General features: G+C 40.3%; 1 protein-coding gene across 1 annotated transcript; it reads right to left on the bottom strand.

The window, feature by feature from the left end:
• Positions 1–3,430: 3,430 nt before the first annotated feature.
• Positions 3,431–20,743, bottom strand: siglec15l (sialic acid binding Ig-like lectin 15, like). The gene is made up of 7 exons (XM_057833372.1): positions 20,636–20,743; positions 16,647–17,006; positions 8,550–8,933; positions 8,461–8,493; positions 8,257–8,349; positions 7,819–7,851; positions 3,431–5,343 (listed from the first exon to the last, which is right to left on the bottom strand). Exons 1-7 carry the CDS (start codon positions 20,676–20,678, stop codon positions 5,312–5,314), a joined length of 978 nt encoding a protein of 325 aa, XP_057689355.1. The 5' UTR covers positions 20,679–20,743; the 3' UTR covers positions 3,431–5,311.
• Between the last annotated feature and the right edge of the window lie 6,845 nt (positions 20,744–27,588).

A 27,588-nucleotide genomic window follows, 5' to 3' on the forward strand; every position in this document is an offset into this window, starting at 1 on the left:
AAAGACAAGAGTCAAAGACTAAATATCATGACAAAATACTCTAAAAAGACCAGTACTACAAAAAAAACCCCACAATGTTCAAGGGCTGAAAAACTGTTGCAAGAAGACTACAAAAATGTTCCAAAAATATGACCGGTTCGACAAAAAGACAACAGCAAGTCGAAAAAATCCGGACAAGATCCTGCAAAAAGACTACAAAAATACTCCCAAAAACTACAAATAAAAAAAAAAGACAACAGTTAAAGACTAAAAATCATGTTTTAAAAACGCTCCAAAAAGACTACACAAATCCTCCCAAAAACTAGAAATAAAACAAAAAGACATCTGTTAAAGACTAAAAATCATGTTTTAAAAATGCTACTGAAAGACTACAAAAGTACTCCAAAAAGACGACCAATGGCACAAAAACACAATGGTCAAAGGCTAAAAACTAAAAAATCCTGACAAAATGTTTCAAAAAGACTACAAAAATCCACCAAAAAAGACAACAAATACTACAGAAAGGCAAAAGTCATACTAAAAATCATGACAAACGCTGTACAAAGAAAGTCTACAAAAATACTCCAAAAAGACTACAAATACTACAATTAGACAATCATTCAAAGGCAGAAATCATGAGAAAATGTTCGAAGAACACTAAAAAATACTACAAAAAGACTACCTGTACTACTAAAAACACAGTGGTCAAAAGCTAAAAAATCATGACAAAATGCTAAAAAAAAAAAAAAAAAAAAAGACTACAAATGCTACAATAAGACAAACATTTAAAGACAAAAAAAGCGACTACAAAAACACTTCAAAAATACAACAAATACTACAAAAAGACAAGTCAGACTAAAAGTCATCACAAATGCTGCAAAAAAGACTAGAAAAATTTCAATTTCAAAAAGACAACAAAAGCTCCAAAAAGATTAGAAATTCTACAAGAAGACAAACATTTAAAGACTAATAACCATGACAAAAATTCTCCAAGAAGACGACAGAAATACTCCAAAAACAGTAAAACTACTACAAAAAACACAAAGGGCACAGGCTAAATGCCTGGTCACAACTAGTCATCCATCTTTTTTCCCTCTGTCAAACTATTATCATCCTTGGCGACTTCAACATTCATCTTGACAATCAAAATAATCCCTTCACAAAAGATTTCATCTCTTGCCTTGACAGCCTCGGTTTAACACAATGCATCAACTTTCCCACTCACAACAAAGGACACATTTTGGACTTGGTTTGCTGCTCCGGCTCCACCCCTTCTGACTGCACCCCCCACCCATTACTATAGTCTGACCACTCCCTAGTTACCTTCAGTCTCAAGATCCCCTATTCAAAAATGATCCTCCCCAGATCAATTTCATTTCGCAAGACCGAGACCATTAACACCCAAGCACTCTCTTGTGACATTGACGACCTCCCTCCCACAAACTCCACCATTTCACCTGCCGATTTAGTGTCCCACTACAATACCCATCTCCACTCACTCCTGAACTACCACGCCCCCCTAAAAACCCGTTCTGTTTCTTTCACCCAACCGCGCCCTGGTTCACCCCTGCTCTCCGCCTGTTTAAGTCACGAAACCGTCAGCTCGAACGCCTGTACAAGAAAACTGGACTATCAATACACAAAGAAATGTACTGTGCACAACTCAGTTTATACAAGGACCAAATCAATGCAGCCAAATCAACTTACTATTCCAGTCTCATCTCAGCTAATCAACACAACTCTAAAGGCCTGTACTCACTTCTAGCCAAACTCACTAAGCCTCCCGATCCACTCCCTCGTCACATATTTTCTGCTAATTTTTGTGAAGCCATCCTGACATTCTTCTCCACGAAAATCACCGACATTCACCAATCCCTGACCCACTCCGGAGCTGCAGTTTCTGGGACTGACCCTGTTCCCTTTCATGTTCCCCTCATTAGCACCCTCTCTTCATTTACCCTTCCTTCAATCCCGGCTATCTCTGACATCATCACCAAATCCAAATCCACTACCTGTCACCTTGATCCTCTTCCCACTGCCCTCATAAAAACTTGTCTTCCCTCAATAGCCCCCCTCATCACTACTATCATTCACTCTTCACTTACATCCGGTGTAGTCCCTCCATCCCTCAAAACTGCTTCCATCACACCCATTCTAAAGAAACCTAACCTGGATCCCACCAATTTCAATAACCTCCGCCCAATCTCCAACCTACCTTTCATTTCTAAAATTCTTGAAAAAACCGTTGCATCCCAACTTCATAACCACCTAATTACCAATGATATTTACGAGCACTTTCAATCCGGTTTCCGCCCTCTCCATAGCACCGAAACAGCCCTACTTAGAATTACAAACGACCTCCTCACAGCATCCGACTCCGGTTTATTATCAATTCTCGTCCTCCTCGACCTCACTGCCGCCTTCGACACAATTTCCCATACAATCCTTCTCGACCGACTCTCCTCCATTGGTATCACCCACACACCCCTTTCCTGGTTCACTTCCTACCTGTCCAACCGCACACAATTCATCAAACTTGGCCCCCATCAATCCAGTTCCCTCCCCGTCTCCGCTGGCGTGCCCCAGGGCTCGGTCCTGGGGCCGCTCCTCTTCATCATCTACATTCTACCCCTCGGTTCCATTTTCCGCAAACACAACATTCACTTTCACTGTTATGCGGATGACACCCAGCTCTACATATCCTCAAAACCAACCGCCTCCCTCCCACCTTCCTCCCTCACCCTCTGCTTAGATGACATTAACTCCTGGTTCTCCTCCAACTTCCTCCTACTTAACAGCTCCAAAACAGAAGTCCTCTTGGTTGGTACCACCGCAACACTCTCTAATGTCCATAAGTTCTCTATTACAATCAACAATTTACCGATCTCTCCTTCATCTCAGGTTAAGAGTCTGGGTGTCATCCTCGACAGCACACTTTCCTTCCGGTCACATATCAACAGCATCACCAGATCAGCCTATCTCCACTTTCGCAACATCTCTCGCCTCCTCCCTTCTCTCACCCGCCATACCGCTTCCACCCTGGTCTGTAATCTAATAACCTCCCGGCTCGATTATTGTAACTCACTGCTCTTCGGTCTCCCTAATAAGTCCCTCCAGAAACTGCAGCTCCTCCAGAACTCAGCAGCACGCCTCATCACACGAACCCCCGCAACACACCACATTACCCCCATCCTCCGTCAACTTCACTGGCTTCCCGTCAAACAAAGAATCAATTACAAAATCCTCATCATCACCTTCAAAATACTCCATGCCTTGGCCCCTCCCTACCTTTGCGATCTTCTCCATCCAAACAATCCAACCCGTTCACTTCGCCCTACCACTTTTCCCCCCCTCTCCTTCCCCCGTGTCCGCCTCTCCACCTTTGGTTCCAGAGCTTTTAGTCATTGCGCCCCCCCCAGCTCTGGAACTCCCTACCCCCTGATCTCCGCAACATATCTACTCTATCACTTTTCAAATCTCGACTGAAAACACACCTGTTCACTCTATCTTACCAACCATAACCCCTAGCTGTCATATTTTTTACCTCTTTTATTGTGCTCTTAAGTTTTTAATCCTTTTAATACCTTTTTATCGTACTGTAATTCCATGCCTCTTGTGAAGCGTCTTTGTGTATCTGAAAAGCGCTCTAGAAATAAAATGTATTATTATTATTATTATTATTTATTATTAAAAGTCATGAAAAAATGCTCCGAGAAGACTACAAACACCACCATAAGACAAAAATTCGAAGACTAAAAATTATGGCAAAATGCTCCAAGAACACAACAAAAAGACTCCCAAAAAATATCAGAACTAAAAAAAAACACAACAGTCCAAGGCTTAAAAAAATGATGACAAAATGCTGCAAAAAAGACTACAAAAATATTTCCAAAAGACTAGAAATGCAACAAGAAGACAAGCATTCAAAGACTACAAACCATGACAGAAAATTTCCAAGAAGACTACAAAAATACTCCAAAAAGACTACAAGTACTACAAAAAAAAACACAAAGGCCACAGGCTAAAAGTCATGACAAAATAATCCGAGAAGACTACAAACACCACCATAAGACAAAAATTCGAAGACTAAAAATTATGGCAAAATGCTCCAAGAACACAACAAAAATACTCCCGAAAACCTATCAGTACTACAAAAAAACATAACAGTCCAAGGCATAAAAAAGACAAAATGCTCCAAGAAGACTACAAAAATGCTCAAAAAAAAAACACACTACCAAAAAAACACATTATAAGGCTAGAAATCATGAAATGTTCCATATAACTACAAAAACACACCAAAAAGACTACTAGAACTCCAAAAAGACAACATTCAAAGTCAATAAATCAGGACAAAATGCTACAAAAGGACTACAAATCTTCATCTGATGAAGGCGGAAGCGTTCACTGAAACATGTCAGGTAATTAAAACAACCTATAACTATTGTCTGGGATAAAAGAAAAATTCAACTAATCATGACAAAATGTTCCAAAAGACTACAAAAATACTCAAAAAAAAAAAACAAAAAAAAACAAAAAGACAACAATCAGACTACAAGTCATGCCAAAATGCTCCATTAAGACTACAAAAATACTCCAAAAACACTACCAGGACTGCAAAAACCACAAGGGTCAAAAGCTAAAAAAAAATAATCCTAACAAAATTCTCCAAGAAAAATACAAAAAACACATTATTCAAAGGCTAAAAATCATAATCAAGTAGGGCCGGCCCAGGCCATTTTGGGGCCCTAAGCAAAATAATGCAAAGGGGCCCATAATTTTGGCCCGCCATTTCGTCACAGTATACTGTGAAACCCATACATGCAAGCCAACCCATACGTCCATATTTTGTATATTAATCAGGTTTTGTTGAACTGCATACTTCAAACTTCTCACCCCAAACAATTGTCAGTACTTACAGTAGATAGCGCCAAACCTTTTTCTAAAACAGGAAAGAAAGGAAGAACTTTTATATTGCCAGATTGGGGGCCCCCTAGTGGTCAGGGGCCCTAAGCAGCTGCATAGTCTGCGTATAGGCTGGGCCGGCCCTGTAATCAAGAGTTCCTAAAAGACTACAAAACCCTTGAAAAAAACAAGAAATGACTACAAGGACAGTAAAAAGTGAATTACAGAACTGACTTTTTCACCTTCCGTTTTGTGGCTTTGTGTACGAGTTGTGGTTGAAAATGAGAAGAACCAGACATGTGAGCGCTCCAATGGTTCTTTGTTTCGCCTCGTTAAGATATAACAGCAATAACTAACGAACTAAACAACATTTATACTTGGACTTCACCAGCAGAAGCTTGTCGATGATTGACAACATTTCAGAAGATGACTATTGTAGCTTCACCGTCGAGTATAAAACACCTGAAAAGGCAAACTGGAACGTTTGTATGACACATCAAGACTACAATTGAAAATTTCACAATATAAAATTGACTTATTGCAGGTTAGGGGTACCTAAAGGTCACTTCCTGTTGATTTTGGGTCACTTCCTGCACATTTTGGGTCATTTCCTGTGGGTTTTAGTACATTCGCTAGTCACTTTCTGTTCATGGGTCACTTCCTGTTGATTTTTGGGGCATTACTGGGTCACTTCCTGTTGATTTTGGGTCACTTTCTGTACATTTTGGATCATTTCCTGTTGATTTTCAGGACATTAGTGAGTCAATTCCGCTTCATTGGTCACTTCCTGTTGATGTTGGGGCATACCGTGTCACTTCCTGTTAATTTTAGGTCACTCCCTGATGATTTTAGTGGACTTATACTTTCTGTTGATTTTGGGTCTCTTTTTGATGATTTTGGGGACATTCCCTGTTTACTTCCTGTACATTTTGGGTCACTTCCTATTAATTTGGAGGCTTTCTGGGTCACTTCATCTCAATTTTGGGGCAATTCTGGATCACTTCTTATTGGTTTGAGGTCCACTTTCTGTGTATTTGGAGGAATTTTGCTTCCTGTTAATTTTGAGCCACTTTCTGATGATTTGGGGGCATAACCGGGTCACTTCTGTACCATACCAATCATTTCCTGTTAATTTTAGGACATTTGCGGGTCAATTTCTGTTGATTTTGGTGCATTACTGGGTCACTTCCCATTAATTTTTTTCTATCAATTAAAAAAAAAAATGAATTAATATTTAAAATTAAAATTAATTAATTAAAACTTAAATTACATTTTTAATTAACCTTTATTTAATTTAATAAATGTAATTCAATACATTTTTTAATTAAATAATTATTATTATTATTATGTTTTTTTTAAAAAAAAATTTCATTTAACCTATTTATTTAAAATTAATAGAATTAATTTTCAGGTCACCTTCTGATGATTTTGGAAACATTCACGGTTTCGCTTCCTGTACATTTTGGGTCACTTTCTATTATTTTTCAGGAATTTTTGGGTCACTTCCTGTTGATTTTGGTGCATTACTAGGTCGCGTCTTATTAATTTTCATGAATAATTTAAAATTGATAAAAATTTTAATTAATTAATTATTTATTTTATTAATGAACTCTAAATGTAATTTTAAATTAACTTACATTAATTAATTTATACTATATTATTATTATTATATTATTTCATTAAATTATAACTTTTTTATTATTCATTTAACCTATTAATTTAAAATTAATTTGATTAATTTGAAGGTCACTTTCTGTGTATTTTGGGTCACTTTCTAATGATTTTGGAGACATTCCCTGTTCACTTCCTGTATATTTTTGGGTCACTTCCTGTTAATTTGGGGGCATTCCAGGTCACTTCATCTTGATTTTGGGGCAATTCTGGGTCACTTCTTATTGGTTTCAGGTCAATTTCTGTTGATTTGGAACAATTTTGCTTCCTGTTAATTTTGAGCCACTTTCTGATGATTTGGGGGCATAACCGGGTCACTTCCTGTAGATTTTTGGGTCACTTCTTGTACCATACCAATCATTTCCTGTTAATTTTCGGACATTTGCAGGTCAATTTCTGTTGATTTTGCTGCATTACTGGGTCACATCCCATTAATTTTTTTCTATCAATTAAAAAAATTTTGAATTAAAATTTTATATTAAAATCAATTTATTAAAACTTAAATTACATTTTTAATTAACCTAATAATTTAATTTAATAAATATAATTGAATAATCTTTAAAATTAAAAAAAAAAAAAATATTTTTTTTTTATTTCATTTAACCAATTTTTTAAAATTAATCAAATTAATTTTCAGGTCACCTTCTGATGATTTTGGAGACATTCCCGGTTTCCCTTCCTGTACATTTTTGGTCACTTTCTATTATTTTTGAGGAATTTCTGGGTCACTTCCTGTTGATTTGTGTGCATTACCAGGTCGCGTCTTATTAATTTTCATGAATAATTTAAAATTAATTAATTTTTTAATTAATAATTTAAATACATTTTTAAAAAATAAAAAAATTAATTTTAAATTAACTTATTTATTTATTTATATTATGTTTTTTTATATTATATATATTTTATATTATATAGTTTTTTTTATTATTCATTTAACCTATTAATTTAAAATTAATTTGATTAATTTGAAAGTCACATTCTGTGTATTTTGGGTTACTTTCTAATGATTTTGGAGACATTCCCTGTTCACTTCCTGTACATTACGGGTCACTTCCTACTGATTATGGCGAATATGTGGGCCACTTCCTGTATCGTTTGAATCACTTCCTGATAATTTTGAGGCAATAAAAGGAGGGTTTTATTAGCTCCATAATAATGACCTCCAAGATTTAAATAAATTGGACGTCTAGCATTGGGTCACTTCCTTGTTCAACGTTTTTATGGGTCACTTCCTGTTGATTGTGTGGCCTTCTCACTGACTCTCACCTTGCTGCTGTCTTGTGATGGACACACCTCCACCTGCAACAACACATAAATAGAACACTGTAAAACAGTGGTCTCAAACCGGTCCTCAAAGGGCCGCAGGGGGTACTGGATTTCATTCCAACCAAACGAGACAAATACCTTTTCACCAATCTGGTTTCTTACAAGTGTAATCAGTTGATTGCAATCAGGTGCTGCTTATGTTAGTAGAAACCTCATTGGTTGAACTATTTGTGCTGGATCTGTTGGAACAAAAACCAGGACCCACTGCGGCCCTTTGTGGAGTCGGTTTGAGACCGCTGCTGTAAAATATATTCCCTGCCAACCCTGCCAATCTAAATGGATTGGACATCAATTGCCATCAATGGGTCTAAATATACCAAGGTTGGCAATGAACGTGTTAAAATAGTCACAACACATAACAATATAAATGGCACTCACAGGCTTGAGAAACTGTAACAGTGCTATAAACAGTCTGAAGCTCAGTGGCGCCGCCAGGTGGCCTATGGGAGGACTGCAGCGAGCGCTCAGCTACTTTTCTCACACAAACACACATTGATAATACTAGCGTTAGCGATCAGCGAAGTCATGACAGGCAGTGACTTGCTATCAAAAACCGTTAGCATACTTCAAGTGTCAACTTACCGTTTTGTTGAATCTGCGCATTTTGATTCCGACCTGCGGAGAAAACAGTCATCAAATGATGTCCCTTTCTGATGACATCATCACCTCACCTTTGACCATCAAACGATGCACCAGGACAACAACCGCGACCAACATCAGCAACGCCGCAGCGACCCCGGCGCACACCACGGCCGTCTGGTTCCTGCTTTCTCTCAACGAAATTGGGGGGCGGTGCTTCAGCTCAACCTGCCCTAAATCACTCTTCGCCCTGCACGTGAGCTCCCCCTGCTGCTCGTACGGGACCGAGCTGCTTAGTCGGTTGGGCCCCGCCAGAGAGGTCCGCACATTCGCGGCTAGCGCCGACGCTAACGGACGCCCGGATTCCGACAGCCAGGTGATGTCGGGTAGCGGGTCGCCCTCGGCCACGCACTGCAACCTCGTTTGGTTGCCGGGGCCGACGTTGACCAATGATAGGCTCAGGATTGAAGGCATCACTGAAAGCAAAAGACAACTAAGTGATAAATGATGGGATTTTGTGGCAAATATGGGTCACTTCCTGTAGATTTCAGGCAATTTAAGTTCAGTTCCTGTTGTTTTGGGAGCATTACCAGGGCACTTCCTGTTGATTTGGCGGTGTTCACGGGTCACTTCCTGTTTCCTCTGGAGCACTTGGACTTTCTATTGATTTTGGGTCACTTTCAGGTGATTTTGGAGACATTTTGGGTCACTTCTGTTAGGTTTTGTGTTGGTTCCCTCCTAGTGTATTCCTGTGATTGCCCATTGATTTCACCTGTTGTGCCTGCTCCTAGCGTATCTGCCAATCTGCATCCTCCTGTGTAACCCAGCTGTTCCTCGTTGTCTCGTTACACCTTGTCTGCGTGTGTGAATATATAAGCTCTCAGTTTAATTTCACTCCTTGTTGCGTCATTGTCAGTGTCGATGTCAAGTCCCGTCTCAGCACTCGTGTACCAGTCCCTCCGATTAAGTAAGTTTAGTTTGAACATTGCCTTTTTGATCCCCAATCGTTTTGTTTGTAGTTTGTGTTTTTGTTAGTGATTATTAAAACGTTTTTTGAATTCACTGCCACCTGCCTTGCTGCATTTTTGTTTCCCTGGATTTGGGTCCAACCCACCTGTGTGCCCGCGTTACCCATGACAGCTTCCTTGTTTTTTTCCGACAAGCCTCTACAACATTGCGTGGACATCGGGGACAGTGCCTCTGGATTGGCAGACCGGGGTGGTGGTCCCCCTTTTTAAGAAGGGGGACCAGAGGGTGTGTTCCAATTATAGAGGATGAAGGGGATAGCTACTTTTCTCGCAGACACCATATAACTGTTTGCATTAGTCTAACACATTCATTATAGTAAAGCATTTACCCATAGTTTAAAGAAACAAGAAGACTCTACTCCATGCCCTTTGACACAGTAAAGTGGACCAGCTTATGCACCTTCCCCTGATAAGCAAAGGAAAAGACGTCAGCATCTCTTAGGACACCCCTGTCCTACCATGGCAACAAGTTGATAGCCTGGCGCCTTAGAAGTGAAGGCATGCTGAACCCCCACCGCCACGGGGGGCGGCCGTGGCGCAGTTAGTAGTCAGTGGTTCGATTCCCAACTGCGACTGCCCACTGTCGAAGTGCCCTTGGGCAAGGCACTGAACCCTGATTTGCCTCCAATGGGTTGACACCGCCCTGCATGGCAGCAGCCCCATTGGTGTGTGAATGTGAGCGTGAACGGGTAAATGTGTGCAAATGTAAAGTGCACTGGGCATGGTAAACATGCTGATAAATGCGCTATATAAGTACAGTCCATTTACCATTTACCACCTCAGTTGCCGTGGCAACCACGACCCAGCCACAAAAGATGACCCACGAACCTGACCACCCAAACCTGCTAGAAAAGGATTAACCCAAGACAACACCCAGGCACGCCTTCCGCCCAGCCCACCGAACTGCAGCTTTCAAATGACTGAACATTTTAGCTAACAACTGTCGCTTCTCGAGAACATTCCGATGTATCCGTTGTTTTGCTGACCCTGGATCCAGCATTGCCTCTCCGTCGTCTGTTTTGCCTTTGTTTTTGTTTTTTTTTATCTCTGTCAATCCGAATAAATTGTCAACTTGTTCTTGGTGAGCTTTCTTTAAACTGTTTAAAATGGAGTCAGTAGAAAGGGGTTAACGCTGGAGTGGACATGCGGGGTTTGGCTTTCCCGCCGTCTTGCTGGGCATGCGCCAGCGGGACGCCTACTGGTTCGGATGTTGCTGTTCTGGCGGCTTGGCTAAGAGGCCGAATTTCTTCAAGCGATTACACTCCTCAGAGGTGCTGGAGAGGAGGGTCCGTCAGGAAGTTGAATCTTGGATTCAGGAAGAGCAGTGTGGTTTTCGTCCCAGTCGTGGAACAGTGGACCAGCTCTACACCCTCGGCAGGGTCCGCGAGGGTTCATGGGAGTTCGCCCAACCAGTCTACATGTGTTTTGTGGATCTGGAGAAGGCGTTCGACCGTGTGCATCGGGGGACTCCTGTTGGGGGTGCTCCGGGAGTACGGGGTACCGAACCCCTTGGTAAGGACTGTTCGCTCCCTGTACGACCGGTGTCAGAGTTTGGTCCGCATTGCCGGCAGTAAGTTGAATTTGCTCCCAGTGAGGGTTGGACTCCGCCAAGGCTGCCCTTTGTCACCGATTCTGTTCATAATTTTTATGGACAGAATTTCTAGGCGCAGCCAAAGCGTTGTGGGGGTCCGGTTTGGTGACCTCAGCATTCCATCTCTGCTTTTTGCAGCGGCTCGCAGACAAAGGGGGAAGCGATCGTGATGAAGATCAGCACCTCCAAATCCGAGACCATGGTCCTCAGTCGGTAAAGGGTGGAGTGCCCTCTCCAGGCCGGGGATGAGTTCTTGCCCCAAGTAGAGGAGTTCAAGTGTCTTGGGGTCTTCTTCACGAGTGAGGGAGCAGGAGATCAACAGGCGGATCGGTGCAGTGTCTGCATTAATGTGGACTATGCACCGGTCCGTAGTGGTGAAGAGGTTCACCAGTCGATCTACGTTCGTACCCTCATCTATGAGACAAGAAAGAACAAGATCCTGGATACAAGCGGCCGAAACGAGTTTTCTCCGCAGGGTGTCCGGGCTCTCTCTTAGAGATAGGGTGAAAAGCTGGGTCATCCGGGAGAGACTCTGCGTCGAGCCGCAATTCCTCCGCGTAGAGAGGAACCAGCTGAGGTGGCTCGGATATCTAGTTCGGATGCCTCCCTGGAGAGGCGTTCCGGGCATGTCCCACTGGCGGGAGGCCCTGGGGACAACCCAGGACAGGCTGGAGAGATTATATCTCTCGGCTGGCCCGGGAACACCTTTGGGATCCCGCTGGAGGAACTGGTTGAACTGGCTGGGGAGAGGGAAGTCTAGGCTTTCTCGTTAAAGCTGCTGCCCCCGCGACCCGACCTGGGAGCAAGCGGAAGATGATGGTATGGTATGGTATGGTCCTATTAATTTTCAGGGAATTGTGGGTCACTTCCTGATGATTTCTAGTCAGTTTCTGCAGATTTCAGGTTAGTTCCTGTTAAGTTTGTTTCAGTTTCTGCTGATTTTGGAGGCATTTTCAGCACACTCCCTGTTCATCTTCGTGGCATTTTAACATCTTGTTGATTTCGGGTCACTTAATATTGATTTTGGAGCATTCACAAGTCACTTCCTGGCGATTTCTGGTCAATCCCTGTAGATTTCGGGTTACCTCCTGTTAATTTCTGGTCAATTTCTGTGATCTTAGGTTATTTCCTGTTGATTTTGTGTGATTCGTAAGCATTTCTAGCACACTTCCTATTCATTTTTGGAGCATTCTCACAACCTGTTGATTTCGGGTCACTTCCTGTTGATTTCAGGCGCATTTACAGGTCACTTCCAATAGATTCTCGGTCAAATCCTGTAGATTTCTGGTCACCCCCCTGTTGATTTGGGTGACTTTTAAGGGTCGCTTCCTGTTGATTTCGTTTCAGTTTCTGCTGATTTGGAGGCTTTTCTAGCGCACTTCCCGTTTATTTTGGAAGCATTTTCACATCTGTCGATTTCTTGTCAGTTCCTGCTGAATTTTGGGGCATTTCCAGGTCACTTCCTGTTGATTTAACGCCAATTTCAGGTCAGTTCCTATTGATTTCTTGTCAGTTCCTGCCGAATTTTGGGATATTTCCAGGTCACTTCTTGTTGATTTCGGGCCATTACAAGGGTGCTTTCTGTTGATTTTGGGTCACTTCCTGAAGATTTCAGGCAATTTTAAATTCTGTTCCTGTGTATTTGGGAGCATTACCAGGGCGCTTCTTGTTGATTTGGTGGCGCTCACGGGTCACTTTGCTCGTTTCTCACGTTTCTCTTGATTTGGGGTCAATTTCAGACAACTTTGGAGACATTTTGGTGCATTACCAGGATCACTTCCTGGTGTTTTGGGGTATTTCTGGATCAACTATTTCTGGGTAACTCCCTATGGATTTTAGGTCAATTCCTTGTGGTTCTAAACCAATTTGGCTTTCTGTTAATTTTGGGTCAATTTCTGATGGAGACATTCCTGAGTAACTTCCTGTTCATTTGAGGGGTACTTCCGGGTTACCTCCTGTTGATTTTGGGGCAAATCTGGGTCACCTCCTGTTGCTTCTGGACCACTTTGGCTTTCTGTTGATTTTGGGTCACTCCCTCTAAATTTTGGGGCATTTGTGGGTCACATCCTGTTGATTTCTAGTCAATTCATGTAGATTTGGGGTTACTTCCTGTTGGGTTTGTGCCAGTTTCTGCTGATTTTGGCGGCATTTCCAGCACCGTCCCTGTTTGTTTTTTTTAGGGCATTTTCACGTCTTCATGGTTTCGGGTCACTTCCTATTGTACATTTAAGATTAGACTAAAAATGTTCCTATTTGACAAAGCCTATGGTCAGGCTAGTTGAAATCGGACTAGACTCACAGTTCAGTCTAAACTGCACTAGAAGCTATAATGCTGGGGGAAGTACAGCCACTGAGTCCTATCCCCTTTTTCTCACTCTACCTACCACTTGTCTTTACTTTATTTCTCTTTTCTAATTCTAATATCTAGTTGACTAGTCTCTTCATCACTAATCACCCGGTGTCCCCTTTCCCCTCTGGGGAGAGGCTATTTTTCAGCCGCAGCCTCCAGACTATCCTAACCCCTGGCTGGATTGACGTCCTCTTTGCCCCCCACCCGTCTCAATTGACTAGATGGACCTCCTTTTGTTTCTTCATTCCATTGTGTTGAGGTAATTATCGAGGGTTGATTGATTAAATATTTGCTTGATTGATTGAATATTTGCTTGTCCTCATACATACCTAATACATCCTACATATTGCCATATTTTTTCTTATTGATATAACCACTAAATGATTATTGCTTGCTCTACTAGGTTGTAGTATAATGTTTAAGTGTTACAAAGAGTAAGGAGGGTCGGGATGACAACTGCCTTGCTTCATGGCCGCATCATTGCGTAACTAGACCTTCCGAGACATCTTCAGCACCTGGCGTCTGGACTTTCGTCTAGACCTTCGAGGACAATTTTCCATTCGAGGACATCTTCCATGGCCGCAGCGTTGCATAACTGAAGTGTCTGGGTCATTTTGACCGTCGTTTACATGTGCCTTTGCTTACACACGTATATTTAGTTTGTTCCACCTACATGCTCACACATAGCCAACCAAAATCACATGGGTGTCTCCAGCTTGCTTTCCCCTCCCTCAGGGCGGCACCCTTTCTGTGTTAGGACAAACCCCTAAATAAAAATAGCAAGGAGGGTTTTTCCTTAGATCAATTTGGGGGACTATATAGCGTAATCTAGCATTTCTCTGGCTAGTCCCTCGTTTGCTCTCCTTGGCCAAGAAAACTGAGTGTCTTCTCTCCTTATTTTTGGGTAATTTTACATATGTCTACCTAAGGGTCTATTTTTGAACTTGACACATTGCATCTCTACAAACTGGACCTCCTGCTGCTTATACCCACTATCAGACCTGGTGCATCTATAGCCTGTCCGTCCTGGGAGTGGATCTCTCCTGACTGTGGTCCTCCCCAAGGTTTCTCATTTTTCCCAAAGGGTTTTTGGAGTTTTTGCTTGCCAACATGGAGGGTCTAAGGAATGGGGGATGACCAGGACATGGACATGAACTTCATCTAATTCATCTACTGTTTCTGACAGTGTATCATATTGACTCTGCAAAGCCCTTTGAGATGACCTTGTTGTTAAATAGGGCTATACAAATAAAATTGAATTGAATTGAATATTGATTTTGGTGCATCAACTGGTCACTTCCAATAGATTTCTGCTCAATTCCTGTTGATTTCTGGTCACTTCCTGTTTATTTTTGGTCTATTTCTTTAGATTTCAGGTTGCTTGCTGTTGATTTTGTGTTTCTTTCTGCTGATTTGGAGGCATTTCCAGCACATTTCCTGTTTATTTATGGAGCATTTTCGCATACTGTTGATTTCAGGTCACTTCCTGTTGGAGTCAGGTCATTTTATTTCCCATTATGGCAAATACAGGTGACTTGCTGTAAATTTTGAAGTTTCAGGTCACTTTCTGTTGATTTTGGGGCATTCACTGGTCACCTCCTGTCGATTTCTGGTCAATTCTTGTAGGTTTCGGGTCACTTCCTCAAGATTTTAACCCTTTTTAAGGTTACTTCCTGTTGACATCAGGTCATTTTTCCCCCCACTGGAAATGAATGAGTCCGTTAAAACGTATGAAGATTTTTTTTTTTTTTTGTCAAATACTGGTGTAACAGTAACGTTTTTTCCCCAAAAACTGTCTACAATTTTTGCGCGTCTTGATTTCCGGAATTTTATGATGTGTGTTAATTATCGAGGGTTGATTGAATATTTGCTTGATTGATTGAATATTTGCTTTTGCTCATATATACCTAATACATACATAATACATATTGCCATATTTTTTCTTATTTGATATAACCAGTAAATGATTATTGCTTGCTATACTAGGTTGTAGTATGATGTTTAAGTGTTATAAAGTGTTAAAGAGGGTCGGGGTGACAACTGCCTTGCTTCATGGCCGCAACATTGCGTAACTAGACCTTCTGGGACATCTTCAGCATCTTACGTCTAGACTTTCGAGGACATCTTCCATTGGAGGACATCTTCCATGGCCGCAGCGTTGCATAACTGAAGTGTCTGGGTCATTCTGACCACTTTACCTAAGTGCCTTTGCTTACACACGTGTATTTAGTTAGTTCCACCTACATGCTCACACATAGCCAACCAAAATCACATGGGTGTCTCCAGCTTGCTTTCCCCCTCCCTTTAGGGCGGCACCCTTCTGTGTTAGGACAAGCCCCTAATAAAAGAAAGAGCAAGGAGGTTTTTTTTAGATCAATTTTGGTGACTATACAGCGTAATCTAGCATTTCACTGTCTTGACCCTCCTTGCTCTCCTTGGCCAAGAATACTGAGTGTCTTCTCGCCTTATTTTTGGGTAATTTTACTCATGTCTACCTAAGTGTCTATTTTTGAACTTGACAATGTGTAAAATTTAGGGCGGTCAAACGATTAAAATTTTTAATTGAGTTAATCACATCTTAAAAATTAATTAATCGTAATTAATCGCATTTCAAACTGTCTATAAAATACGCCATATTTTTCTGTAAATTATTGTTGGAATGGAAAAATAAGACACAAGACGGATATATACATTCAACATACTGTACATAAGTACTGTATTTGTTTATTATAACAATAAATCAACAAGATGGCGTTAAGATTATTAACATTGTTAAATGGCTAGAAAGATTTGTAGTTCTTAAAAGATAAATATTAGTATAAGTTATAGAAATTTTATATTAAAATCCTCTTAATGTTTTCGTTTTAATAAAATTTGTAAAATTTTCAATCAAAAAATAAACTAGTAGCCCACCATTGTTGATGTCAATAATTACACAATGCTCATGGGTGCTGAAGCCCATAAAATCAGTCGCACCTAAGCGCCAGCAGAGGGCGACAAAACTCCAAAAAACACAACAAGTGGACATTGCACTGTGCTGTCCTTTTAATCTGTTTGAGCGGGGCATGTGCGTTGATTGCGTCAAATATTTTAACGTGATTAATTCAAAAAATTAATTACCGCCCGTTAATTTTGACAGCCTTAGTAAAATTATACGATCTGGATTGGACTTGATACATTTCGAAATGTTTTTGCTTTGCAAAGCATCCTGAGTCTTTACCTTGTACTCTCAGAGTCAACTGCTCCTGCGCTTGGTCATTTTCCATGTTCACTTTACAAAAGTACACACCCTCCTGAAGCAAGGCCTTTTTAATAAGCAGCCACGACACCCCCTGCCGGAGGTCGCCGACCAACGAGTAGCCCTCCACGTTCAAGCAGTATGGTTCCGGGGCTGTCGAGTTTACTTCACACACCAAAAAAGGTCCAGCTTTGGGGTCTCTGGACCAGCTCACTTGAATGTTTCCAATGACGTTACCCTGCATGGGATGAGTGAAGTTGCAGCCCAGAAGAGCGTCTTGTCCTCTGAGAACTTTCACCTCCTTGGAGACGTTTAAAGTCAACCGGGACAGAGAGACACTTCCTGTATCGCAGGACAAAGGGACAATAATACTCGCTCACTGTGAGAACATATTGCATTCATGGAATTAAAAAAAGATAACTAAGAGGGTGGTAGACGTCTAATCCATTTGAAGTGGGAGGGATGGCAGAGAATGAACGCATCTAACGCTCCCATGTCAAATGGATTGGGCTTCTACTAGTGATAAACTCATTTCAAGCCACAGTAGAAGCATGAAAAGACCTTTCATTGCCCCTACCAAGATGGCCGCCTTGAGGTGACGTTCCCATTAAAGTCAATGCATTGGCATTAATGAAGTCGTAACTAGCTTATTTCATTAAAATCCTATTTTATCAATGTCAAAGTATCTGCTATTTACTCATTTTCTACCATTCGCTAAACGTCCAATCCATTTGAAGTGGGACGGATGGCAATCTCCTTCCTACTCATAAGCGGATTTTAAGGGCGGGGGGCCAGGCCCCCCCTGCTGGCCGAAAATTGTCATTGCATGTAACTGACTTTCCTATAAATATAAAAGTTGTAAAGCAATAAAACCATAGGCGGAGTTTGACTTTTGGGGCAGGGGGGCAAACTTATTTATAATAATAAGTTGACAATGAGCGGTTTTTTGTTTCCCATCATTCTTGAGGGGAATTTTGAATCAGGATGCTTAGGCAATACTTTTTGTCATCCATTTAGTATGATACGCCCGCCGGTGTCGTGCCAATGTAGTTACCCCAGTCAAAAAATATTATCTCCTGGGCAGAGCCATATGGTGGTAAATTTGTGTCTTTATTATTCAATCAAAAAAAGTTGCTTCAATAAAAAAAAAAAAAAAAAGTTGCTTCAATCAAAATATACAGTGTATTTTCAACCCCCAAAAAAGTCGCTTCAATCAAAAAAAAAAAATGTGTTTGAATGCAAAAATAAATCTGAAACTCAAAAAAAAAAAATGCATGCGAAAGCTATTTTTTTTTTTTTTTTTTTAAGTCAAGGTTTTCTTTTTTGATTGAAGCAACTTTTTTGATTGAAGTAATGTTGATTTGTGTTTGGGCCACATTTTGGCTAGGACATTTTTGTCGTTATTCAATCAAAAAATAAGTTTCTTCAAAAATATAAAAAGAAAAATCAGTTCAATTAAAAAAAAAGAAAAATTTCAATGATGGCAAAAGTTTTTGAATGCGAAAAAATTAAAAAGATTAAAAAAATTTGCATTTGAACACTTACTTTTTCATCAAAAAAGTTTTCTTTGATTGAAGCAATCCTTTTTGTGTTTGGCCATTATGGGTAGAACATTTGTGTCTAAATCATTTAATCCCCCAAAAAGTTGCTTCAATCAAAAAAATATATATTTTCAATCAAAGAAAAAAAAATCATTTGAAAAATATATATTTAAAAAAAAAATTATATGCAAAGCAAATGACTGTCTAAGTTGCTAGTCACATGAGCTGTTCAAAAAATAATTTTGACCCATTGACCCATTATAAAAATATTAGGGCTGTCAAACGATTAAAATTTTTAATCGAGTTAATTACAGCTTAAAAATTAATTAATCGCAATTAATCGCAATTCAAACCATCTCTAAAATATGCCATATTTTTATGTAAATTATTGTTGGAATGGAAAGATAAGACACACGACGAATATATACATACAACATACTGTACATAAGTACTGTATTTGTTTATTGTAACAATAAATCCACAAATGGCATTAACATTCTTTCTGTTAAAGTGATCCACGGACAGAAAGACTTGTAGTTTTTAAACGATAAATGTTATAGTTACAAGTTATAGTAATTTTATATTAAAACCCCTCTTCATGTTTTCGTTTTAATAAAAATTGTAAAATTTTCAATCAAAAGTAGAGTTAATATAATAATAAGAAGAATGAAAATAACAATAATAAAAATAGAGTGAAAAGTTTTATGTGTATTTTGCATAGCTATTTTGATATGGAATGCCAGTTCATTTTGCATCGTGTCAGAATAGGGCCTCATTACTATAGACTGAAGTGCTTTTCTTTTTGTGAACATTTTTTTTTTTTTGAGAGATAGGAATATTATTTTTGTTGTGCTTTCACTAAACGATACTTATGTTTGTTGTGAAGGAGAAGCTTATGCCAATAAACGGCGCGGCCCAAAGAACGCCTGTGTCCACTTGCCTTTACTGTATAACATATATCTGTACATATCTTACCCAAAATACAACAAGGGACACATAATTGCCACTAAAAGAAAGAAAACTTACCGAAATATGTGTGGAGCACAAATAGCAATTTGCATTGCATTGTGAATACAGCATAAACGTCTCACAACGACTAATTCTCCCACGTTTAGAAGAAATAACATGAGTATGGAACGGCGCTGCCCCCAAGCGGCCGGCGGCATTCTCTTCAGTCTTAATGTCCATAAACGGCCTCATTGTAATCTGAGGCAATATGCCAGCGGGTCATTCATTGCATGCGTTAATTGCGTCAAATATTTTAACGTGATTAATTTAAAAAATTAATTAACGCCCGTTAACGCGATAATTTTGACAGCCCTAAAAAATATATATTTTTTGTTCATTTCATTCTTGTTGCAGTTTTATTGCTTTACCACTTTTATATAAAGAGGAAAGTCAATTACATGTAATGACAATTTTCGGCCACCAGGAGGGCCAGGTGGTCCCCCCTTAAAATCCGCTTATGAGTAAAACTTGGCTGCCTTGAGTTGACGTTCCCATTAAAGTCAAATGAAGTCATAACTAGGTTATTCCTCAATCAAATTTTAAAAGATTATTTTGTTAATGTCAAAATATGTATTTACTAATTGTCTACCTTTAACGACGCCCAATCCATTTGAAGTGGGAGGGATGGTGTCTCCCTCCCACTTCAAATGGATTGGACATCCACTAGTGATAAACTCATTTAAATTCGTGGCAGAAGACTTTTCATTGCCCCATGTCAAAGCGTCTGCTTTTTACGCATTGCCTGCCATTAATGGCGCTAGACGTCCAATCCATTTCAAGTGGGAGGGATGGCAGAGCATGAAAGCTACCAACTCTCCTGTGTCAAATGGATTGGACGTCTACTTGTGATAAAACAATTTCAATTCACGGCAAAAGCATCAAAAGAACTTCCATTGCCCCTACCAACATGGCCGCCTTGAGGCAACGTTCCCATTAACGTCAATGCATTGACATTGTAATGAAGTCATAACTAGGTTATTTTTTTAAAAGCATATTCTATCAAAGACCTTTCATCGCTCCTCTTGAAATGACCTTCTGGTGGCCATGTTGGTAGGGGCGACATTCCAATTAAAGTCAATGCCTTGACATTGACTAGCTTATTTCTCAACCTTTTTTGATAATCGAAGGACTTCCGACTGTAAATTTGTATGTGGTCATGTGACCGTATTGCTACGTGTGATTGCTATCATGGAGTCATGTGATTATTGTTGTGACATCTCATTAATGAAAGAGCCACTGTGCTAGCAAAATTAAACCAATATGTAGAATAAAGAGGAGAAATGTAGCCCAAAGTAGCTGAAGAAGAGCAGCGTTTCTTCTTCACAAATCTACTCAAGTAAAAAGTATCCTGAAAGTACATTTTTCTCAAAAACTTACTTGAGTAAGTGGAATAAAGGAAATTTAAAGCTAGCAACAACTCACCTGTGATGACGGCGCTCACCAGCAACACCAAAAACCCTCGCATGTTGGCTAGACGCGTGCGGCGAACCAGAGAAACGTACCTCGACGCTTGACCGACAGCGAACCAGGAAGGAAACTGGTCACAAGACGATGACTAGTTACAAGTAAAACTACATAACACATATACACACACATGCTAATGTTGTGGGGGTTTTTTTTGGTTGCGCTAAGGCGATTGACCAAAATTAATAATTCTGTTAATGGGGTGAATTTGATTGATTATTAAAGTGTTTTTGTGTGAGAGCATTTTTGGGTTCATGCTATTTTTGGCCAAAGCTGCAGCTAACCACTTCCTGTTCCAGTTGTCAAGTTTCTGCTTTTTTTTTTTTTTTTTTTTTTAGTTTCTTCTCGGGAAAAGTTTCCTCGAAATAAAATAAGTTTCAGGCTGGGAAAAGATTTACTCTAGCAGTGGACTACTACTCAAACTACTCAAAAGTTAAAGATTAAAAAAAAAAATTTAAGACTATGAAAAGAACCAATACATAACCAAAAGACAATACAAAAACAAAAAACATTCCACGAAAGGGTGCTAAACACAAATGCTAACGCAGCTAACTAGTTCTGTGTCAATGTAATTCTTTGGCTCAGTATAAACATGCTAAACGTTCAAAACACAACGTTATAATTTAGTAGTGTATATATTAAATATTCAATGAATCGATACTAGAGGTAGAATTCGGCTATCACGAGCACAAGAATCGGCTTCTAATGCCTAGTTCAATGCATTGCTTAATATGATAATAATTTAGCTTTTACTTCACATGCTGCACTCGTGTCATTCACCACACAGCGCACTTAGATCGAGACCGCACGCATGATCAGTGTTGGGCGCGTTACTTTAAAAAAAGTAATCAGTTACATTACTCACTACTTCTTCCAAAAAGTAACCGAGTTAGTAACTGAATTACTCTATAGTAAAAGTAACTAGTCACCATGGAAAGTAACTATTTCCGTTACTTTAAAAAGAACTTGTTGTATGTCAAAGAATTTGAAATTTTCTGAGCAGTAGTCGAGTCAGTGGAATAGAGAAGAACGGACAGGTAGTTAACTTGTTAGGTGCTTCAGCAGATTTGAATTGCTTACCACAGATGTCGACAAAAGCTTTGCCCCGGGACATAAATTACACATTACATGCAGGTTCTTTCCTTTAATTTCGACAAACTTGAAATAGTGTCTATATCTCCACCTCTTAAAGGACAATTTTTCTTATGAATGCTCTGCCATCCCGACCCTGTGCATCTGTTTTGCGTGTGTGTGTTTGCCGCACGCGCTGTTCCGGTTTGCTTGTGAAATCACCGGCTCTGATTGGCTTACCACGACACATGACTCTAACCCTCAGCCAATCACAATCACTTCCATCGCATCTCTCGAGGGGCTGCATTCAGGTAGGCTCCTTTCCCGACAATTCACGTCACCTTCAAAGCGTCTGCCGTCCTCAAGATGGAAGCAGAATTATTGCTGGCTGACAGTGGGAGATGGGAACGAGGCTAGCATCAGGTGTAGCAAACACAGAAACATTACCAAACTTTGGAAAGCATTGTCTAATTGAATGAGCAGGGACAAACAGCTTGGAGTCAGAAGTATGTGCGCTATTCTCGAACCTGAACGCACCCCAAGTCTTGGATGACAAATCAACAGAGCAGAGAGTCGACTCGACACGGCTGGTAGTTTCTTCAATTTATTCAAAGTAAGTAACGCACCGCTTTTGACCGTCAGTAACGGTAACGGCGTTGTACCGACAACAATAAAAAAAGACTATAAAAACAACAAAGACAGTACAAAAAAAAAACACACACAAAAAAGTACCAAAACTATGATAAAATGTAAGTAATGTTACATATTTACTACAAAACTGCTAATTCTTTCACGATAACGCAGCTAACCAGCTCTCTGTCAACATGCTAATTTGAATGTAGTTAATTGGATCCACATATTTTTGCTAGAAATTCAAAATACCCCACCACGTTTTAGTAGTTTTTTTTAAGTAGCAGTATTAGCACAATCTTAGCTATCTACTTTAAGTGACCGGTCTTAAGTGTTAGCAAGGCTAATTTTCGGAAAAAAGATTTCGAAAACGACAACAAAAAACAAAGATTACAAAACTATCTAAAATACAATACGAAGACAACCAAAATTACGATCAAATATTATGAGAAATGCTATAGATTTACTACAAAAAGGCTAATTTGTTCCTGCTAACGTTGCTGACTAAATGTCTATGAAGTTAATTTAGCTAAAGATTTAAAATACCATACTTTGTTTTGGTACATGTGTGTGTAATTATTAGCATTAGCATCTTAGCAATGCTAATTTGTTATTATCTACTGCGCAGAAAAGAAACTGGGTCCTCGATAGCAGATGGGATGGATGTTCTGACAGCAGTCCTGACTGCTCCAACCAAAGTCCTGACCGGGTTCCAGACTGATGGTCCCACACCGACCCCCTTCACCGCCCTCGGGCTCACGCTCCTGCCAGTCAGTGACCGTGACCGTCGCCTTGTTGATCCAATACCAGGTGCCGGTCAGAAAGCTACGACGTAAGCCGATCCAAGCCCGCTTAGGGACGCCGTTTCCGGTGAGTTCCTGTTGGAGTTTGGCCTGCACGTCGTCCCGGACCCGGCGCGAGGACAAGCTGACCAGTTGGAGATTCCGCTCTCGGCAGTACTTGATTGACTCCTGCCAGCCTAGAGCCTCAGAGCCAATTTCCAAAACTTCAGGTGACAGGACGCAGCCTCTGTCGTCTGGTGGGCAGAGGATTTTAGTAGTTTGTGGGAGTTGTCTCTAGAGTTGCATCGATACTAGTAGCAATATCGGTACCGATACTGTACTAAATTGACGTCGATACGGTACTTGCATGACGTCATCGGTAAGCTAGTTATGACTTAATTTAAATGTCAACACACTGACTTTGATGAGAACATCTACCCTACCAACATGGCCGCCCGAAGGTCATGGTTGGCAGCGAAAGGACGTTAATTCGAGGCAGCCGTGTTGGTAGGGGCGTCGTTCTCATTCAAGTCAATGCATTTGCTTTAAAATTAAGTCATAACGTATTTCTCATCCTATTCTTAAAAGATTATTTTATCAATGTAAAAGCATCTGCTAGACAGTGGCTTTCCTAGACGTCTAATCAATCTGAAGTGGGCAGGCTGGCAGTGAATGAGTTAAGCAGTGTTTGATCAAGCCATTTTAGCAATTACACTGCATTCAAGTGAGGATGCGGTAGCATAAGTGATAGCAATTAGCAATACTGATTAGCAATACCAATCAGCAGTAGCAATAGCAAAAAGCAATAAGGAAGAGCAACAACAGCAATAGCAATTAGTAATAGCAATCAGCTTAAGCAATTAGCAATAGCGATTAGCAAGAGCCATTCACAATTAGTAATAGCAATAGCATTTAGCAGTTGCAAATAGCAGAAGCAATTAGCAATATATATTAGCAAAAGGAATCAGCAGTTACAATTATCAGTGGCAATTAGCAATAGGTATTGGCAATAGCAATTAGCTAAAGTGATTACCAATAGCAATTAGCAAGAGCCATTCACAATTAGTAATAGCAATTAGCAATAGCAATCAGAAGTTACAATTATCAGTAACAATTAGCAATAGATATTAGCAATATCAATCGGCAATAGTGACTAGCAATAGCCATCAGCTATAGCGATTAGCAATAGCGATTAGTAATAGCAATCGGCTAAAGCGATTAGCAATAGCGATTAGCAAGAGCCATTCACAATTAGTAATAGCAATAGCAATCAGCAGTTGCAAATAGCAGAAGCAATTAGCAATATATATTGGCAAAAGGGATCAGCAGTTACAATTATTATTAGCAATTAGCAATAGATATTTGCAATAGCAATTAGCTGAAGTGATTACCAATAGCAATTAGCAAGAGCCATTCACAATTAGTAATAGCAATTAGCAATAGCAATCAGCAGGTGCAATTAGCAGAAGCAATTTGCAGCATATATTAGCAATAGCAATCAGCAGTTACAATTAACAGTAGCAATTAGCAACAGATATTAGCAATATCAATCGGCAATAGTGACTAGCAATAGCCATCAGCTTTAGCGATTAGCAATAGCAATTATCGATAGCAATCAACAGTAGCAATAGCAATTAGCAATAGCAACTATCAATAGGAATTAGCAATAGGAATTAGCTAAAGCGATTAGCAATAGCGATTAGCATGAGCCATTCACGATTAGCAATAGCAATCAGCAATTGCAATTAACAGAAGCAATTAGCAAGATATATTAGCAAGAGCAATTAGCAATACTGACTAGCAATGGTGATAAGCTATAGCAATAGCAGTAGCAATTAGCAAGATGTATTAGCAATAGATATTACCAATAGTGATTACCTATAGCAATTAGAAATAGCAGTAGCAATATCAGTAGCAATTCGCAAGGGCAATTAGCAATAGCAATCAGCAGTAGAAATTAGCAATTGATATTAGCAATAGCGACCAGCCATAGTGATTAGCTAAAGCAATTAGCAATAGCAGTAGCAATTAGCAATAACAGGTAGCTATAGTGATTAGCAAAAGCAATGAGCATTTATTAATAGCATTTAGCAATAGTATAAGCAATGGTGGAGGAAATTTTTATTAATATTAATATATTAATATTTTTTAGATAAATGTGATATTGGTACAGTATCAGCATCAAGAGCCAAAAAATAGTACTGAACAATCACTAGTTTTCTCATCCTCATGAAAAATATGTTCGGCAGCGGAATAGTCATCGTTGACGAAAACGAAGGTGCTGCGTTCTCACCTGAGGTTTGACTGACAGCTGGCGCCGGGTTACCAAAACGGGTGTCGTCCATCTCTCCCACATAGTAGACAGCCATTTTGTTGGAGGTGTGCCATATGGCCTTGTGGTCCTGGGACAGATTCACCTCCGTGGAGACGTAATCCGTCCCTGTTAGCTCTTGCCAGGTGGGGTTCGTGAGTGGGCCGCCGCCCACACGGACCCCTCCGGTATAGTCCTTGAGGACAAGGATCATCGCAAAGTTGCTAACTTCAGGTATGATGTCGACAACGTAGCAGGAAGCTAACTCTGTCTGAGGGATGAGCGGCAGGAGCAAGCCGGGCTGATGGAGCAAGACGGTACCGAAGACCCCGAACAGAGGCCGGGTGGGGTATGCGGAGTCCATTGAGGAAGAGTCTTCCAGGGACAAGAGTACGGCAGTTTGGTCCTCTGAGTCCTGGAACACAGGAGGTGGGACTAAGAAGACCATCTTGTCCTGGGGTTTAGGGTTCAACGTGGTGTACAACATGGAGCAACTGCAGTTTGATCTGGCGGCGCACGGGTGCCCGACAAGAACCGCCACCGGGTGGCGTGCCCTCACCACCCTCCAGATCTTTTCAGGGTGCAACCAAAACTGAGCGACGTGATGAGACTCAATCTCTACTTCCTCGCTAACGTCACCCTCCAAGATCACTGTGTTGGGTTTCTCTGCGTTGACCACGATGAGCCTGAACGGGGATAGCTCCATCACGCTAACTTCTCCAGAAGTTTGGGTTGTCTCTGGAATTTGGGGAACAAGGTACTCTGTCCCCAGCGCGTCCACGGGAAGAATCCTAGCGGTCTGCACGCTACCCGTCTTCAAGCTGACGGAGCGGACCGTGATATTTTTGGTGCTGTTCACCCAGACAACCTTATTGGAAATGTTCTCCCGGCTCAGCTCGGCAGCACCGAAGAAGAACCAAAGTGTCTGAGGTGCACTCAGTGTCACCCGACGGATTTCTTCCCGGAACGCCACAGTGACTTCTGTGTCGCCACGTAAAGCCGTGACGTGCACTCGGTTCTGAGAATCTTCTGGGTAAAAGTAGGCGACATTCTCCGGAAAAACCACCAGGAACTCGGTACCGGATCCCGTTTGTGCATCAGTGCATCCTGGAAACCATAGGCGGAGTTTTGTGGGTGGAAAGGGGCCATCAAATAAAGATCAAAAATAAAATTAACTTACAAGATATTTCATAGACAACATTTTACCGGTTAGGTCTTTATTTTAAATTCATACATAGGAAAGTCAATTACATGCAATGACATTTTACAGCCACTAAGGGGGGCAGTGCCCCGCCAACCTCCCCTCAATCTCCGCTAGTGATGGAAACGCAATACGTTATAGTGGTTGTTCTTTAAAAGGATGCTGTCAAGCATTTTCACTGTACTCACTTAGATTTGGCGCCACCTTCAGGAGAAGAAGCAGTAGTGGAGGATACAAGTGATGCATCCTTAGGAGACAGAAATGCAAGGTATGGTCTGTTTGCAGCTTGTGAGAATTAAATGTGGGTGGAGCTTGCATGTTACGCCCTCGACCCCGCCCTAATTTCAATTACGCCCCGTTTGGTGTACCTTTTATAGTGGCCTCAAGGTTGCGCTATTGCGATGGAGTATTAGAGGCAAACAAAGAAAGAAAAAAACAAGGAGTACAAGAATAAAGTCGGAATATTACGAAATTAAAGTTGCATTATCACGAGAATCAAGTCATACGTTGTAATACCACAAGAAAAAAAGTAACATTATAACAGGAAAAAAGTCGATATGTTACGAGAATAATGGTATTGTTTTGATATTGCAAGATTATACTTGTAATATTACAAGATTAAAGTCGTAATATTAAAAGGAAAAAGTTGCAATATTATAGGATTTAAGTAGTTATATTATGAGGAAAAAAATCCTAATATTATGAGAATAGTCATACGGTGTAAAATTAGGAGATTAAAGTTGTAATATTACAAGAAAAAAGTTGATGATGAGAATATAATCATATGTTGCAATATGAGATTAAAGTTGTAATGTTACAATTAAAAAGTTGTTATATTATGAGAAAAAAATCATAATATTATGAGAATAAAGTTATATGTTGTAATATTGTGAGATTAAGTTGTAATATTACGTGT

Source organism: Corythoichthys intestinalis, chromosome 4, assembly GCF_030265065.1.
Source record: "Corythoichthys intestinalis isolate RoL2023-P3 chromosome 4, ASM3026506v1, whole genome shotgun sequence".
Classification (NCBI taxonomy): domain Eukaryota; kingdom Metazoa; phylum Chordata; class Actinopteri; order Syngnathiformes; family Syngnathidae; genus Corythoichthys; species Corythoichthys intestinalis.

Excerpts from the sequence above, each read along its gene's own strand:
- siglec15l (XM_057833372.1), bottom strand. The coding sequence starts at position 20,678 with ATGCGAGGGTTTTTGGTGTTGCTGGTGAGCGCCGTCATCACAG. Across the intron at positions 7,852-8,256 it reads TGTTACAGTTTCTCAAGCCT|GTGGAGGTGTGTCCATCACA; the intron begins GTGAGTGCCATT and ends GTGTTGTTGCAG. Across the intron at positions 5,344-7,818 it reads CATCACAAGACAGCAGCAAG|GTGTTTTATACTCGACGGTG; the intron begins GTGAGAGTCAGT and ends TTGCCTTTTCAG.